This window comes from Aptenodytes patagonicus, chromosome 8 (assembly GCF_965638725.1).
Source record: "Aptenodytes patagonicus chromosome 8, bAptPat1.pri.cur, whole genome shotgun sequence".
In the NCBI taxonomy this organism is placed as follows: Eukaryota; Metazoa; Chordata; class Aves; order Sphenisciformes; family Spheniscidae; genus Aptenodytes; species Aptenodytes patagonicus.
Window position 1 is genome coordinate 16458106 of NC_134956.1, and position 12865 is coordinate 16470970.

Here is a 12865-nt window from a genome sequence, read left to right on the forward strand (position 1 = left end):
CCGTCTCGCCCCCCACCCCCCTCAAAGCATGGGGTTACCAAAAGAAGCTCCTTTCACGGAGGTGAAAGAAAACACTGCACAAATAGAAAACCAGAGAGGGCGAGCTCTGAGGACACAGAGGGGATCTCCGAGTGACAGCGGGGCTGGGATGTCCCCTCCAGAGCTCGGTGCAAAGGACAAAGTAAAAAAATCGAGGAGGAGAGCAAGTAAAGTGCATCCTTCCGCTCGAGAGCTAACAGACAGGAGACATGTAAGATCTGATGTACAGAGAAAGGACAGCCTTATACGATCTTATACACAGGATTGGGTAAAGATCTTATACGCAGGCAAAGAGATGGCTTTTTCCAAGTGTCCTTTATCTGACCTCTAGCTCACTTCTCCCCGATGTAGCTGCTACCTTTTGATTGTGTACCAGTGACAAGCACTTTACAAATTGGGGTTACACAGAAGCAAAGTAAAAATGCATTCAGGTCACGGACATAAAGAAGAACTGAAAAAACTTACAGACGATCTGAGTTTATCACAAACAGATGGGTTAATTGTCTAACCTGGTTTAGGCTGATAAAAAGTGACTGGACTTCTCACACTGGGTTTCACAGACAGAAGCAACAGACAAGCCAATGCTAAAAGACTTGAAGCAAGGAGAGTGAGTTGGTTTGGATCTGGACTTTCTTGAGGTAATGAAAACAGAAAGAGTGAGGACAGCATGGAGAGGAGGGTGGTAGGTACTCACGAATGGTTAAATCCATCACTTGAGAGGCCAAGCAGAAGACAGGATGCTCATACATTTCTCTCTTTTTCCCTATAAAAGAGGATTTGGGCATGCAAGAGGCTTAGGTCAGAGGTAAAGAGGTTATAGGCTATAGGTCAGAGGAAAACTTTATATTAGGTTAAAAGGAAAGTAGCCGTAGAGTATTGTGGGATACACACAGGATAAAAGGAAGGAAAAGAAAAAGAAAAAAAAGGAGGGTTAAAATTGGAGATCTACTGGATTAACCATTCAGCATGCCCATGAGTCACAAGAGAGGCTGTGACCATGACTCTAGAGGTTTGCTCTGAACTGTTTGCAAGAATATAATGATCAAAACGTCATGAATAGAGGGAAATAGAATTCCATTGGTTTAAGGCTCCGAGATACTAAGGATTTCAGCCTTCAGTATCTAAGGCTTTCACAGGTATTTCTTCATAAGCATAGCCTCAAGCACTGCTGCTGCTGATTTGGTTTTGCATCTCTGACAAAACTCTCTTAAACGTGTGGCTATTCAAATGTCAGCTTTTAAAAAGCAAGATTTCAAAGCCATGTACGGCGCACAGGAACACATCTCAGCGAGGTAAATTTGTTATTTGCTCTTCTAAGGAAGTATTTGAACACGTAGTGGACTATGCTCATGAAAGAAAACCTGATGCATGCAGCTGGCGGATGTTGGGTTGTTCGAATTAACAATCCCAGCATGCTTGGAAATTGGTGCTACAACCACTTTTATAGAGATAGTATCAAAAAGTGGCTGTGGCCAATCACGGATAAAGGAGGAGAAAAGCAGAAGAGAGCAGGTAGTGTGGAATGAACTATTTCTCTGATAAGGTAGCTGGAAAAAAAAAGGTTTGTTGCTTCAAAGTATTCCCAGACCTAAGTCACAGTGCGAAAAAGAGGGCAGATAATTAACACAACCAAGAAGAATTGAGGCACAAAAGGAAAAGTACACACTAACTGTTCTACTTTGGAAATGAATGCATTTTTACTTACAGATCATAAAGTTTGTTTTTGCATAGATTTATCTGAAAGAAGAGAGCAAATCTTACCAACGAGTTAGTGATATTTACACAGAGAACCTAAGGGAGCCAGCCCTGGGTAGAAGCATCCATCAACAGAAAAGCTGCTTTTGATTCTCAGTCCTTCTCCATCCTCGTCAAGTATATTTAAACGTTGCATTTTACAGAATACACCAATTAAAATATCCTGTGAAGTTGAGTACTTCGATAAATTGCCTGATAATACAGTGCTTATGAAACCTTCGTTCCTTCTCTATTTTTGTCACTCATTACCAAGTCAAGAGTTGATAAACATCCTTTTAGTGCCCAATTCTTAAGTGTTTCTCACTGGATGCATAACAATGAATTCATTACCACTGGTACACAATTTGCATCGTTAGACAGAAAAAAAAATGGAAAAAGAGAGGACATGTCATGTACAGAACCTGGACAATTTGTCATATAATAACCCAATTTTTCATGTAAACAAGAACTAAAAACAAATCAGAGGGAGTTTGGGGGTTTTTTTCCTCCTCTCAATATTGTCCTAGAGGCATACAACGATAATCTCAGCTGTGGGAAAGCTTCACATCACACATGACAGAAACCCAAAGTCTGGAGCAGAACATACCATTCATATGGAACATACAGGTTTAAGCAATTGGGAACTCGGATAATGTTGGGTAGGAGTTTCAAGTTGGGAACAGCAGCCAACAAGGTACCAACGTAAACTGATCAACATGTAAAGAATGACTGGATCGTAGAGCTTCAGCTAACATGTATCCTCTAGCAAGCTTTAAAATGTCTTTTTGATGGCTACGTGTGTCTCTGGCCACTGGTTATTATTCTCCCGTAACTTAAAAGGTCAGTATCAGCTATGCCGGATTTAGAGTGACAAGACAGAAATCTGATGCAAGTATGGGATCACTGATCAATGACTGCTATGCAAACTGCAAAGACAATGAAACACTCCCAGAAAAAAGACATTTTAAATTGGCTACAAATGATTAAGCATAGATTAAACAGTTTTTCAGCTTCTTATTTTTCACTTGTTTCCTGAACTCCACTGTCACAAGCAATTAGCTGCACTATACCTTCAGCTACAAAGATGACATCCCAAGTATTTCTCAATTTGTTTTTTAAAACCACGACATGAGTCTGAATACTACACCACTGGCCAAATGCACTAACGATCAGAAAAAAAAAAAGCTACAGTTCCTTTTAACTGTTTCCTCTCTCTTTTCCAGAAAAAGAAACGTTTTGCATAGCTTCCATTCTTGACTGCTTCCGAAGCCAAAACCACAAATATGATTCAGAATCACATCAGTTTTATTGACAAGCGAATAAATAGCAAATGAGCTTCTTTTAAATAGCTCCCAGCCACAGTTGCCACCTAGAAATATAACAAAATTTTAATTTCACAAAGAAAGAGCCTTACCTTCAATTTTGGCATACTCTGATAGTCGAGTATAATTGACTAGAGCTGCTTGCTCCAAGCATTTACGGATGACTGTTTTTACCTCCTCTTGAGGGACCGGAGTAACTATGTCTTTCATCAGAACCTTGACACAAGAAAATCTGATTTGTTGTGGCATCAGGCACACAGAACTGCTTTTCTCCAAGCCCAGCACATACATCCATTCCTACACTAGTGCTGTGTGGCTCTTGGGGTATGCGTACAATATGCAGGATCCACTACAAGGTCACCTTGGCCAGCTTGAGACGCGGGACCTACCCCTGCCGTATTATTCCCCTTCTGTATCTGTACCCTATGGCATGCCCTGAAAGCTGTGCTTCTGTTTTTTTAGGGCATGACGTTAAGATCTATCACAACTTCCCCAGTGCCAGGCAATGTTACGCCCTTCCTGGGCTCTGCTGATTGACTTGGGTTTAGGTCTGGGCTTGGCCGTACTGCGTGTTAGCAGAGGTGAGAAGGATGTCGGAGCAACAGGAAGGTAGAAATAGGGATGGGGAGGATGATGGTGAGCAGGTTTCCTATGCCCGAGGGGAATGAGCCTGCCTTGAGATGGGAATTTCACCGGACAGCAGCCAGGCATCGCTTACAAGGGTCTGTGGTGTAGTTGCTTGCCAGCGAGATCCTCCACTATCAACACAGCCGCAGGCTGTGCTGCCTTTAGTGGCCAGGCTGCACGCTGGCCTCCGAGCTGAAGCAGGAGAGATAACAACCCCACCTAATACCCCACATTTCAGTATTAGCTATGATTAGTTACACATCCTATGCAGAAACAACAGTTCCTCAAGCTCTTCTGGATGGAAAAATACGTGAATACAGGTAATTTTAACTACTCTCTGTGATTCTTAGCTTACCCTTTCCAGCAGCGATAGAGTAGCTTTTAGTGCACCTTCCGGACGGCCAAATGGAAAGCAGTACCTAGAAAAACCACATCACATTAACATCAGACCAGGTGCACATGAACAAGCCTTTCCAGCGCTATAAAGATGCTTTCCTAAATAAGCCCAAGCAATGATCTAGTCTCTCTGCCTGGAATGAGCAGTCTTTCTACAAGGTAATTTTATGAAAGGGTTTGATGGTGTGGACACTAAGGCAGCAAAACAGAGTAAGGGTAGTAATAAGCTGATAGTTTTAGCAGCTTATTAAATCTGGGTGTCACCTGGAGAGTTTTTAGATCTCATAGGAGAGAGTTAAATATCATCTTGTAAAAATGGGAAAAAAAAGCCCCTCTGGAAAGGACACTTCCTTCCAGCCAGAGACCTGGTGATGCACCAGGCTGTAGGTAACCGGCTGAACCAGCCACTGTCCCTGGTGAGTGGCAGCTCCAAGGGGCTCCCGCAGGGACTCTGCATGCGAATGCACATCACCCGTCTGCGTGCAAACGTGCACCACCCGCCCAGGACCCGGCTGGTGTGCAGGGGGCAATTCATTCCTTTTTGTGGGGGCAGTATCCATCCTTCCTATACTGTGACATCCCTGCAGAAAGCCCTGGCTGTCTCAGTACTAGGGAGAAGGGAAAATAAATGGGTAATAACTGAGCAGAGGGAAACGGAAAAATAAGAGGACAAGGGATTTTTTTTGTTGTGTTAAATTTTAGAAAAAATCCACAGCATTACCATGCCTATGGGAGCAAGATGGTTCGAAATATCCTTTAAAGGTTATATATTTAAAAATCACTCTCCAGTTATAAGCATGCTACAGTGCAAACTTCACTGCCCTGCGTAGGTCTGTGCTACTTATGCAAAATTCCTGTATGCATTCAAAACCTGCCTTTTGGCTTTGCTGCTTATAGGAGGGAGCTGGGAGGAAATCAGTCCTCTCACATTCAGCCTGGGCTCTCTGCCTTTACCTAAAATGCGTGATCTGATTCTCCAGAAGCAAACGAAGCCGCTCCTTGATCTCTTCGAAACGCTCTTTCTCGTCTACGGTCACAGTTCCTATCCCGTCAGGCCTGGAGGAGAAATGCCACCAATGACTCAGACTCCGCCTCGCCACCCTGGCAACTCATCCCCACCGCACATAGCATGCTGCCCCTTCGGAAGGGGACGTCACCAACTATGAGACCTGGGACAGAGGATATGCCACGCCGAGACACGGGTGGTCACGGCAGCACGACTGCCGAGGTATCAAAAATAAATAAAGAAATATCCTCTCTCAGAGTGGTCATCTAGATGTGGATCCCCCCCGCCCCCGCCCTTATTTTTCCTGTGATAGAGAAGTTGGAAAAAGCAGAATCCCCTTTTAAATACAGGTATGTGACAGGGAGCGCAATGCCAGCTCTCACTGCAGGATTGGGCCCATTGCTGGCAAAATAGGGACTCAATTTCTGCAAGAAAATTTGGCTGCTAATTTAACACAATTCACAGTATAAAAGAATATCAACAACAGGCGTATATTCAAGCAGAATATAAAATTCTGCACTCCTTCATAACCGCTGAATCACCCCATTATAGTGATTTCTTGAAGCTAACCACCTTCAATATATTCTGCCGAAATGTGCCTAGAGAGCGACATGCATTTTGTATTTGAAAATGCAATGTCTTTTCAGTCATTTAATTTTAATTTATAAAAATTAACACATATTGATACAATTTATTAAAGATTTTCTCAGACTATGTACTACACTTTTGTATTTCAGGAGTGCACAGGAGAGCATTGTGAGACACCCAGGTCCTGCTGCCTTGGGGTATTTCTCATCTTTCACAGAGCACAGTGTGTAGGCGAACCCTGCTGAAGCTCTCCCGGGGCTGGATGATGCGGTGGTCCCTGCGCTCTTCCACCCCGTACCTCTGCCGATGCCAACCCATCCGAGAGCCGAAAGCAGCGATCCCCTCCTTCTCCCCCACACCCACACAGCAAAATACGCCGCGCAGCAGAATCCCAGGCGAGAGGAGAGAGCGAGTCTAATCCATCCACCAAAGGAATCGGCCAGGCAGACAATCAACGGCACCGCTTCCCACTGCCGGCGAGCAAAGTCTATGGATTTGTGTACTCCTGGGCCACTCTGCTGGCAGAGGCGCTCTTTAGGCAATGTAAGACGTCTTAAAATTGAACAAATGTTCTTACTTAAAGGCCTCCTCCAGTGTTCAGCTTAAGCTGCATAAATCCGCAGTACTAGACTGGTTTGGCTATACAAAAGACTTGGCAAGGGATTACAAAGCTTCTAATGAACCTCCTGTCAGGGGTTAATTGGTTGGCTTTATTTTCCTCTTAAAGAATCAAAGGCCCTAAACTTAAAAAAAAAAAAAGCTATAAAAAATTAAAAGCTATAAAATCTGTACAATCACTTCTCCTTGATCCTGCATTTAGTAAGCTCTTAATATCATAAATACGAACTCTGATATTCCAACACAGGTGAATAAACCATTAAAACATTTTGGTAGAGGAACTAGCACAACTTACATGATACTCACTGCAAAATTTTAAAGCTAAATATACATTTAATAAAACTTGCAACATGGACACAGAAAAAGACTCGAATACCAGGGGATGTATTTAAATTTAAACAGCATTTAATCAGAAATCTTCACTTGATTATTTGCCAAATTCAGTTGTGTATTAAGGAAAAAAAAAAGGAAAAAAGATTTAGGCTGAAACTTGGATAAAATGTCTCAGCTGGGGAACACATTTCATAAACAGTTTTGGAAGTATGGATCTGGTCTCATTAGTACCTAATTAGGACTAGTTATTTTGAAGAAATGAGCAAGCCACAAAAAAACCAAATTAGATATCTAGCAAAAATTAATGTCTGAACATGCTTAATATATTTTTATTCCAAAGTTCCATAAAATATTTAATATTCAGACAGAGATGTTCATGCCTTTTGTGATGCTGTGCACCTCGCAGTGCCTGATTTGCTCCCAAGCAGAAGAGCAGCTAATTCAAGGCAGACCACAATAAATGCCGTACATTAAGGGGCAGGGTTGAAGCCATTTGACTTTTGGCATTCGGTTCCCCCCCCTGTACCCGTAACAGCTCACAGAGTGTCACTAGGTTAATTGTATCAGCGCTGACAAACGAGGTAGGAAAAGCTGCCTGCCCTGGCTGTGATTTGCTGATGGACTGGAAATGGTCTGAAAGTTATGTTACCCTTTGCTGGGTCAATAACCTCAACGAGCGAGCTTTAATGGCAGGATCTGACAGCTCGAGTTGGGTCGCAGCCCTTTCACATGAATCGCAGTTTCTCACTGTATTCAAAGGGCTTCGTTTTTGCCGGAACTGGTTATCGTTAACATATCGTTACATATCGCCATGTAACGACTCGCGTTGGACACCCAAAACGGGCTGACGTGACAGCATCAGTCGTGTCCCGGCTGGGTGGTGGCGGCTCTGGAAGCATCGCTTTGAAAACACTGACCCACACGAGGATGAAGGGTAGGCTTTGGAGAGCGAACCTCTGGCCAACGTGGCTCTCGCCCAAGTCACGACTCCCCAAGGGATGCTAACCCAACCACCGAGGTGCACGTAGACCACGTAGGCTTAACCTGTGCTCACCCCCTGGTCTTTGCCTTTCTCGGTGTCTTTGTGAGCCAGGAGGACACCAAACCTGGTGGCTCCGGCCACAGCTCCCTCCATGCAGGGCCTGCCGCGTGGTGTAAACGCACGCCGCTCTCACATATCATGCACTGCAAACTTGAGACAATCTACAGGTCAGCTGTAGCCATTTTTGGAGCAGCACGGATGTCTGGAAGGGCCTGCCAACCGAGAGCCATCACCACGGCAAGGACTCCCTTTCTCACCCAGCTGTAGACTATATTGCATCTGACATGATGAGCATCTCTTGAATCTACCTTTCAAATTTTCGGCAAACCATTTTCTCACTGTCCTTCACAAAGTTGACATTTTCGGCAGCATGATAGGAAAGATGTCATGTCGGGTGCTTTTCAAGTTGTTGTCACAGTGGTTAGCACCAGTTCTGTCATCTTTGCTTTCCTCACAATCCCCCATCTTGAGCCATGTCACAAATAATAATACTTCCAATGTTTTTGTCAAATTTCAAATACTATAACCCAGCTGCACATCTTCAGATTTACTAGTTATGTTAATCTTTGTTGCTCATCTTCCCAGAAGCTGAAGCATTAGGAACTCATTAATTAGTGACAAATGCAGGATATACATAGAACTGGAAAAACACTACCCAAAGCCTTGCACTTAATTTATTAGCTCGATAATTTTGAAACCTAATTAAACATTCTACTCACATATACTTTGAAAATGTAATCTTTTTGAGGGAACATATTTATTTTCCCTTTTGCAAGAACACAAAGGGTATATAGCTTAGCATCGTTATAATTTAAGATTCACTTCTGTGCTCTAGACAATTCCAGTACGTGGCTGATGGGGCTAAAAAAAATCCCCAGGAGAAGCTCAAGTCACACCAGCTCATTCTGATGCTTATTGGCAATTCTGTTTTCAGCAAAGGTCTCCGCTCAACTTTGATACTTGCTATTTGAACTCATGGACAGAAGCACCGACTCCTCCAGCGAGCAGCATTTCTGCAGCAAGGCTAGCTAAAATGCAGCTGGAGGAAATGGATGTTCTCACATGCAATCCACAACCACATCGTTATTACACTGAAGCAGTGGTGGGGAATGAGAGGAGAGCAAAAGGGTGAAAAAAAGTTCTGTGTGTACATGGCATATACAGAGGCAGGAGGGACAAAATGGGTTTGGGTCTATGAATTCAGGTCAACAAACAACATAAACGTCTCCATCTGTGCGGAGACACAATTTCATCCCATTCTCTATAGCTCCTGCTCACGGACACTTGAGGTGTATGGCAGAAGTTGTGGGCAGAGAGGGAAGCAGAAGGGCAAAAAAGGCAAGAAAAATAAATAAGGAAAAATTTAATTAGAAGTAAACAAGTTTCAGATCACTCCTTCTGCTGCAGATTCACTATGTTGGCTCTGAACTAGTAAATTCCCACTGTAAATATTTCACATGAAAAGTTTTAAATGCCGCTTTCCTAATCCCCCCTTGTTTTTAAGTTTTAAGCCACAAAAACAACAACATCAACAAAGCAGGTGGTGCAATTAAAAGAAAGGGTTGCAATTTAAACAGCAAAAATGATAGTCCTTGTTTAGCTTAGATGGTTTGTGCAAATTCTGGGGTTAATTATAAATTATAATTAGGACCTGTGATCCTAAGGCCACTGCTTTATTCTACAAGCCCCGCCTCCCCCCATGCCCTTTTCTAATTATACCCAGTGCCCCCAGGGCTAGTTATGCTGCTAAAACAAATATATCAAAATGATTTTTTAACAAAGACTAATATATGAAGCAATAGCATGCATTTGTATGCAATTATAAATATACAGTATAGCTTCAGTGGGTTAATCTCTTTGACATAAGCCTGTATGAAATACCATGGCGGCTTATAAATGAAAAGACATATCATCTTTTACACCTTTTATGTTTAACTTGTCTACACTTTTTTTACTGTGGAAAATATTGCTTACACGTAGCAAACAGATCTTTGCACGCACTGTGAGCCCTGGCATACAGAGCCAAGGAAAAAAAAACAATGTCAAAAACTGATGCAAATAATTTGATTTTTTAAGTAACAACTCAAATATAAAACACGTGCTGCCTTCAGCTCCCTTGCTGGTTGCCAGGTGCAGCACATATGAGCTATACAGTAAACATCGATGATTAGTGCCTTGGACGGCATGTGTCAGGATAGGCTTTCAAAGGATCCCTCGCAGGAAGACTTGCCTGCGCGAAGTCCCACCGGTTGCACGGGGACTGGCTCAGGGGACATGGGCAGGACCACAGCTGCCTGCCTGCTGCCTCCTACATCTCCCCAGCAAATCTGACCTGAAAGAGCCCACCTGTTTAGACCCCTTGAAAAAAGCTTATTCAGCAAACATCGATTTTCCCCGACTCCCCTTTCTTCCAGGAATTCACACCGTGCACGAAACGCCGGTTGAAAGCCCTTTGTTCAGCCCAGCCCTCCGCCCGCTCTCCTGGGCGCTGCCCCAGCCGCCCCCTCAAGATGCTGCAGAGCATGGGAGCCATTTCATCCTCCCAACTCCTGCCTTCGTTTTGCTTGGGCTCTCCTCCACACCGCAGCGCCGAGCCAAGTCACGGCTCATCGCTTCTCATGTGCGATCTACTCCCCTGACGTACCGTGGCTGAACCGGATGGTTTCTGAGCACTGCCATCCTACACCCATTGTAATGAATCACGTCAGCCGGCCGCACGGAGCTGGTTATCTGCTGGTGGCTGGCAAACCACCTCCCTTCGGCACAGACGCCGGATCCTATCCGACAGACAGCCATAACGCACGCCGTGTCACTGCAGACTTATCACGGGGCTGGTCGGGACACGGTGCCGGCACCTAACGAAAGGTTATGGCATTACGCCATGCCAGATTTTAACCTGCCTTACCGCAGCCAGGGCTATGCATCTGAATGAGATGGGGAAACTAAACACAAAGTACTACGGGAAGCATATGAAGATACTGTGATAAAGTGTTCATATATTTACTACTACTTTTAAGGGACCAAAAATGTCCTGTTTTGTTTTTTTAACTAGCTGCATGGAAATCTTGCCTTTGTGTGAAACAGCCAGATATGTATTAGAATACAATGGAAAAAATGACAAATATGTTACGCAGGCTTTTCAATTCCTTGAGGCCTATGACAATAACATAATTTCTGCTGGCTTGCAGTTGTAAAAAACTAATGAAAGCTAATGCTAATGTTAGGTAACGAAAGAGCTACTTCTTGAAAACAAGTCTGATGCTGTAAAATGCAGCTTATAGAGGAAAAAGCAAGTCACTGATATAGCAAATTAATTGAGAGACTTGTAACTGCTTGGACCTTGGGTAAATAGTCATCTAACAACTCACAGAGAATGATGCTGTTCAGTTGTTATTAGACTGGAGGGGATTCAGTCCAGCATCCTGATTTTGATAAGCTCAATGTCTGCTAATACTTAGCATGAGCACATTCAATATTTTAGTCTTATTTTTTAAAGTTTGGAATTAGCAGGCATAGAAAGAGTCTTTTTTGGTTTTAAAGTTGTTATATGTCTAAATCCAAAAAATGCACATGCAAAAGCAAGGTCACTCCAAAGCCACTCCTTTGAAAGGGGCAGGAATCCCTGCTCAAGGTTTAGGTGTTAACGCTGGGCCTGGGAAAGCTGAGCTCAACTTTCTGCTCCGCAACGCCTCTCCCGTGCACAGACAGGGAAGCAGCGAGGCTCCTCTAACACATCGCTTCTCTGCGTGTCAAACGACGCCAGAAGTACTGTCATAGCCTTCCAACGTGAGGACAGTGACAAACATGGAAACAGAAGGCAGGGAAAGACCTGGGCAATCATGTAAAACCTTTCATAATTTTACCCCAAATCATGATGTCTTCTTAAAACCATTCCTACTTCTTGCCTTCACTATTTTTTGGAGGGCTGTCGATAAATGAAAGCGACAGCCTCTATACTATGCTGGTGGTACCAAACCAAAACAGACATCAATAAACACAGAGCGTGTGTTGTCGGATGCCTGAATAACGCTATTCATTTCTTACCTGTCACGTAGGTAAATACATCAGAAATCACAACAGCTTTCATAATGGCAGGACTTTACATAAGGCACCCAGTGATACCTGGTGGACAAAACCCTGTTACCAACTCGCTAGTGACCACAACAGTGAAAAAGCCTCGAGTTCCTCAGTCTTAGTGAAGAGCCAGTACCTGGGTAGCAGAAAACCATCAGCAATCTTTGGCCGGTCCCCGCCTTCCTGACAGCCTGCATGTTACATATTCAGGTATCTGCAGGAGGTGAAACTTAGGACAAGCGGTTTACATTTAACTCCATTTTTACTTGGAAAAGGATGAAATTAACAGAAAAATTAAGGGGACTGTCATGCAAATAGCAGTGATTTACAGCCTTCTTTTGGAGAGATTATGTCAGGCTTTCAGGGGTCTGAATAAGCTACAGGAGCCCAAAGGAGGGGGGAGAACCAAACCCTGACATATAAAGCAAAGGGCTCCAAAATATCCCCAAAATCACATTTTGACCATTTCACCTGCTGTGGCCGCAGGCTCACCTCCGAGCTGGAGGTACGTTTCCACCAGCAGCCGTCCTGCTCCGTCCCGGCTGCAGTGTGGTGGCCGTGCCGCCGAGGCGGGAGCCGGACAGGCGCGGAGGCATCGTCCCTGCGCTGACGCCTGTCATCCTGTCAGCCTTGACCTTCAGGCTGTCCTCAGCATCCACACCGCAGCCTGCCCGCACTTCCCCGCTGACTGCGAGCGACTGTTGTCTCGCTGCCTGACCTTACACAAACACGATACAAACAGACAGCCCACCTCAGCTCCATCACTGTCTGCTGCTAATACAGGAGATTGATAGCCACATGAAATTATCTCCCTGTTCGACCTTCATTACCGGGTGGCATATTCTGACTGACAGCCAACCTCATTCCGGAGAAAGCTAAACCACCCGTTCGGGTTTTTTTTACTGTCTAAAAGTGAAGGAACTTCCTTTTAAAAGAAAATTGACGCTTCCTCAGATTCAACAGAAAAAGAAGCCCTTATTAAACAGAAAAATGTCTCATAACTTGAATCTTTCCCAGACCACCGTGCATACCAGTAACAACGCAATGCATGTCGCAAGGCTGCTCGAAGATGCTCCGTCGGACGCT

The 12865-nt window shown here is 44.0% G+C and overlaps 1 protein-coding gene across 8 annotated transcripts in view; it reads right to left on the reverse strand.

Annotated features, from left to right (window-relative positions):
• CADPS (calcium dependent secretion activator) overlaps positions 1 to 12865 on the reverse strand; it is a 229456-nt gene that overhangs the window by 68789 nt on the left and 147802 nt on the right. For 4 of the 8 annotated variants that reach the window (XM_076346558.1, XM_076346554.1, XM_076346557.1 and 1 more), the window contains exons 14-17: positions 5073 to 5174; positions 4078 to 4141; positions 3188 to 3311; positions 734 to 802 (exon numbers count right to left, since the gene is read on the reverse strand). In XM_076346558.1, the coding sequence (XP_076202673.1) occupies positions 734 to 802; positions 3188 to 3311; positions 4078 to 4141; positions 5073 to 5174 (359 nt within the window). The remainder of the gene's footprint in view (positions 1 to 733; positions 803 to 3187; positions 3312 to 4077; positions 4142 to 5072; positions 5175 to 12865) is intronic. The other 4 variants (XM_076346560.1, XM_076346556.1, XM_076346559.1 and 1 more) reach the window with 1 other exon arrangement.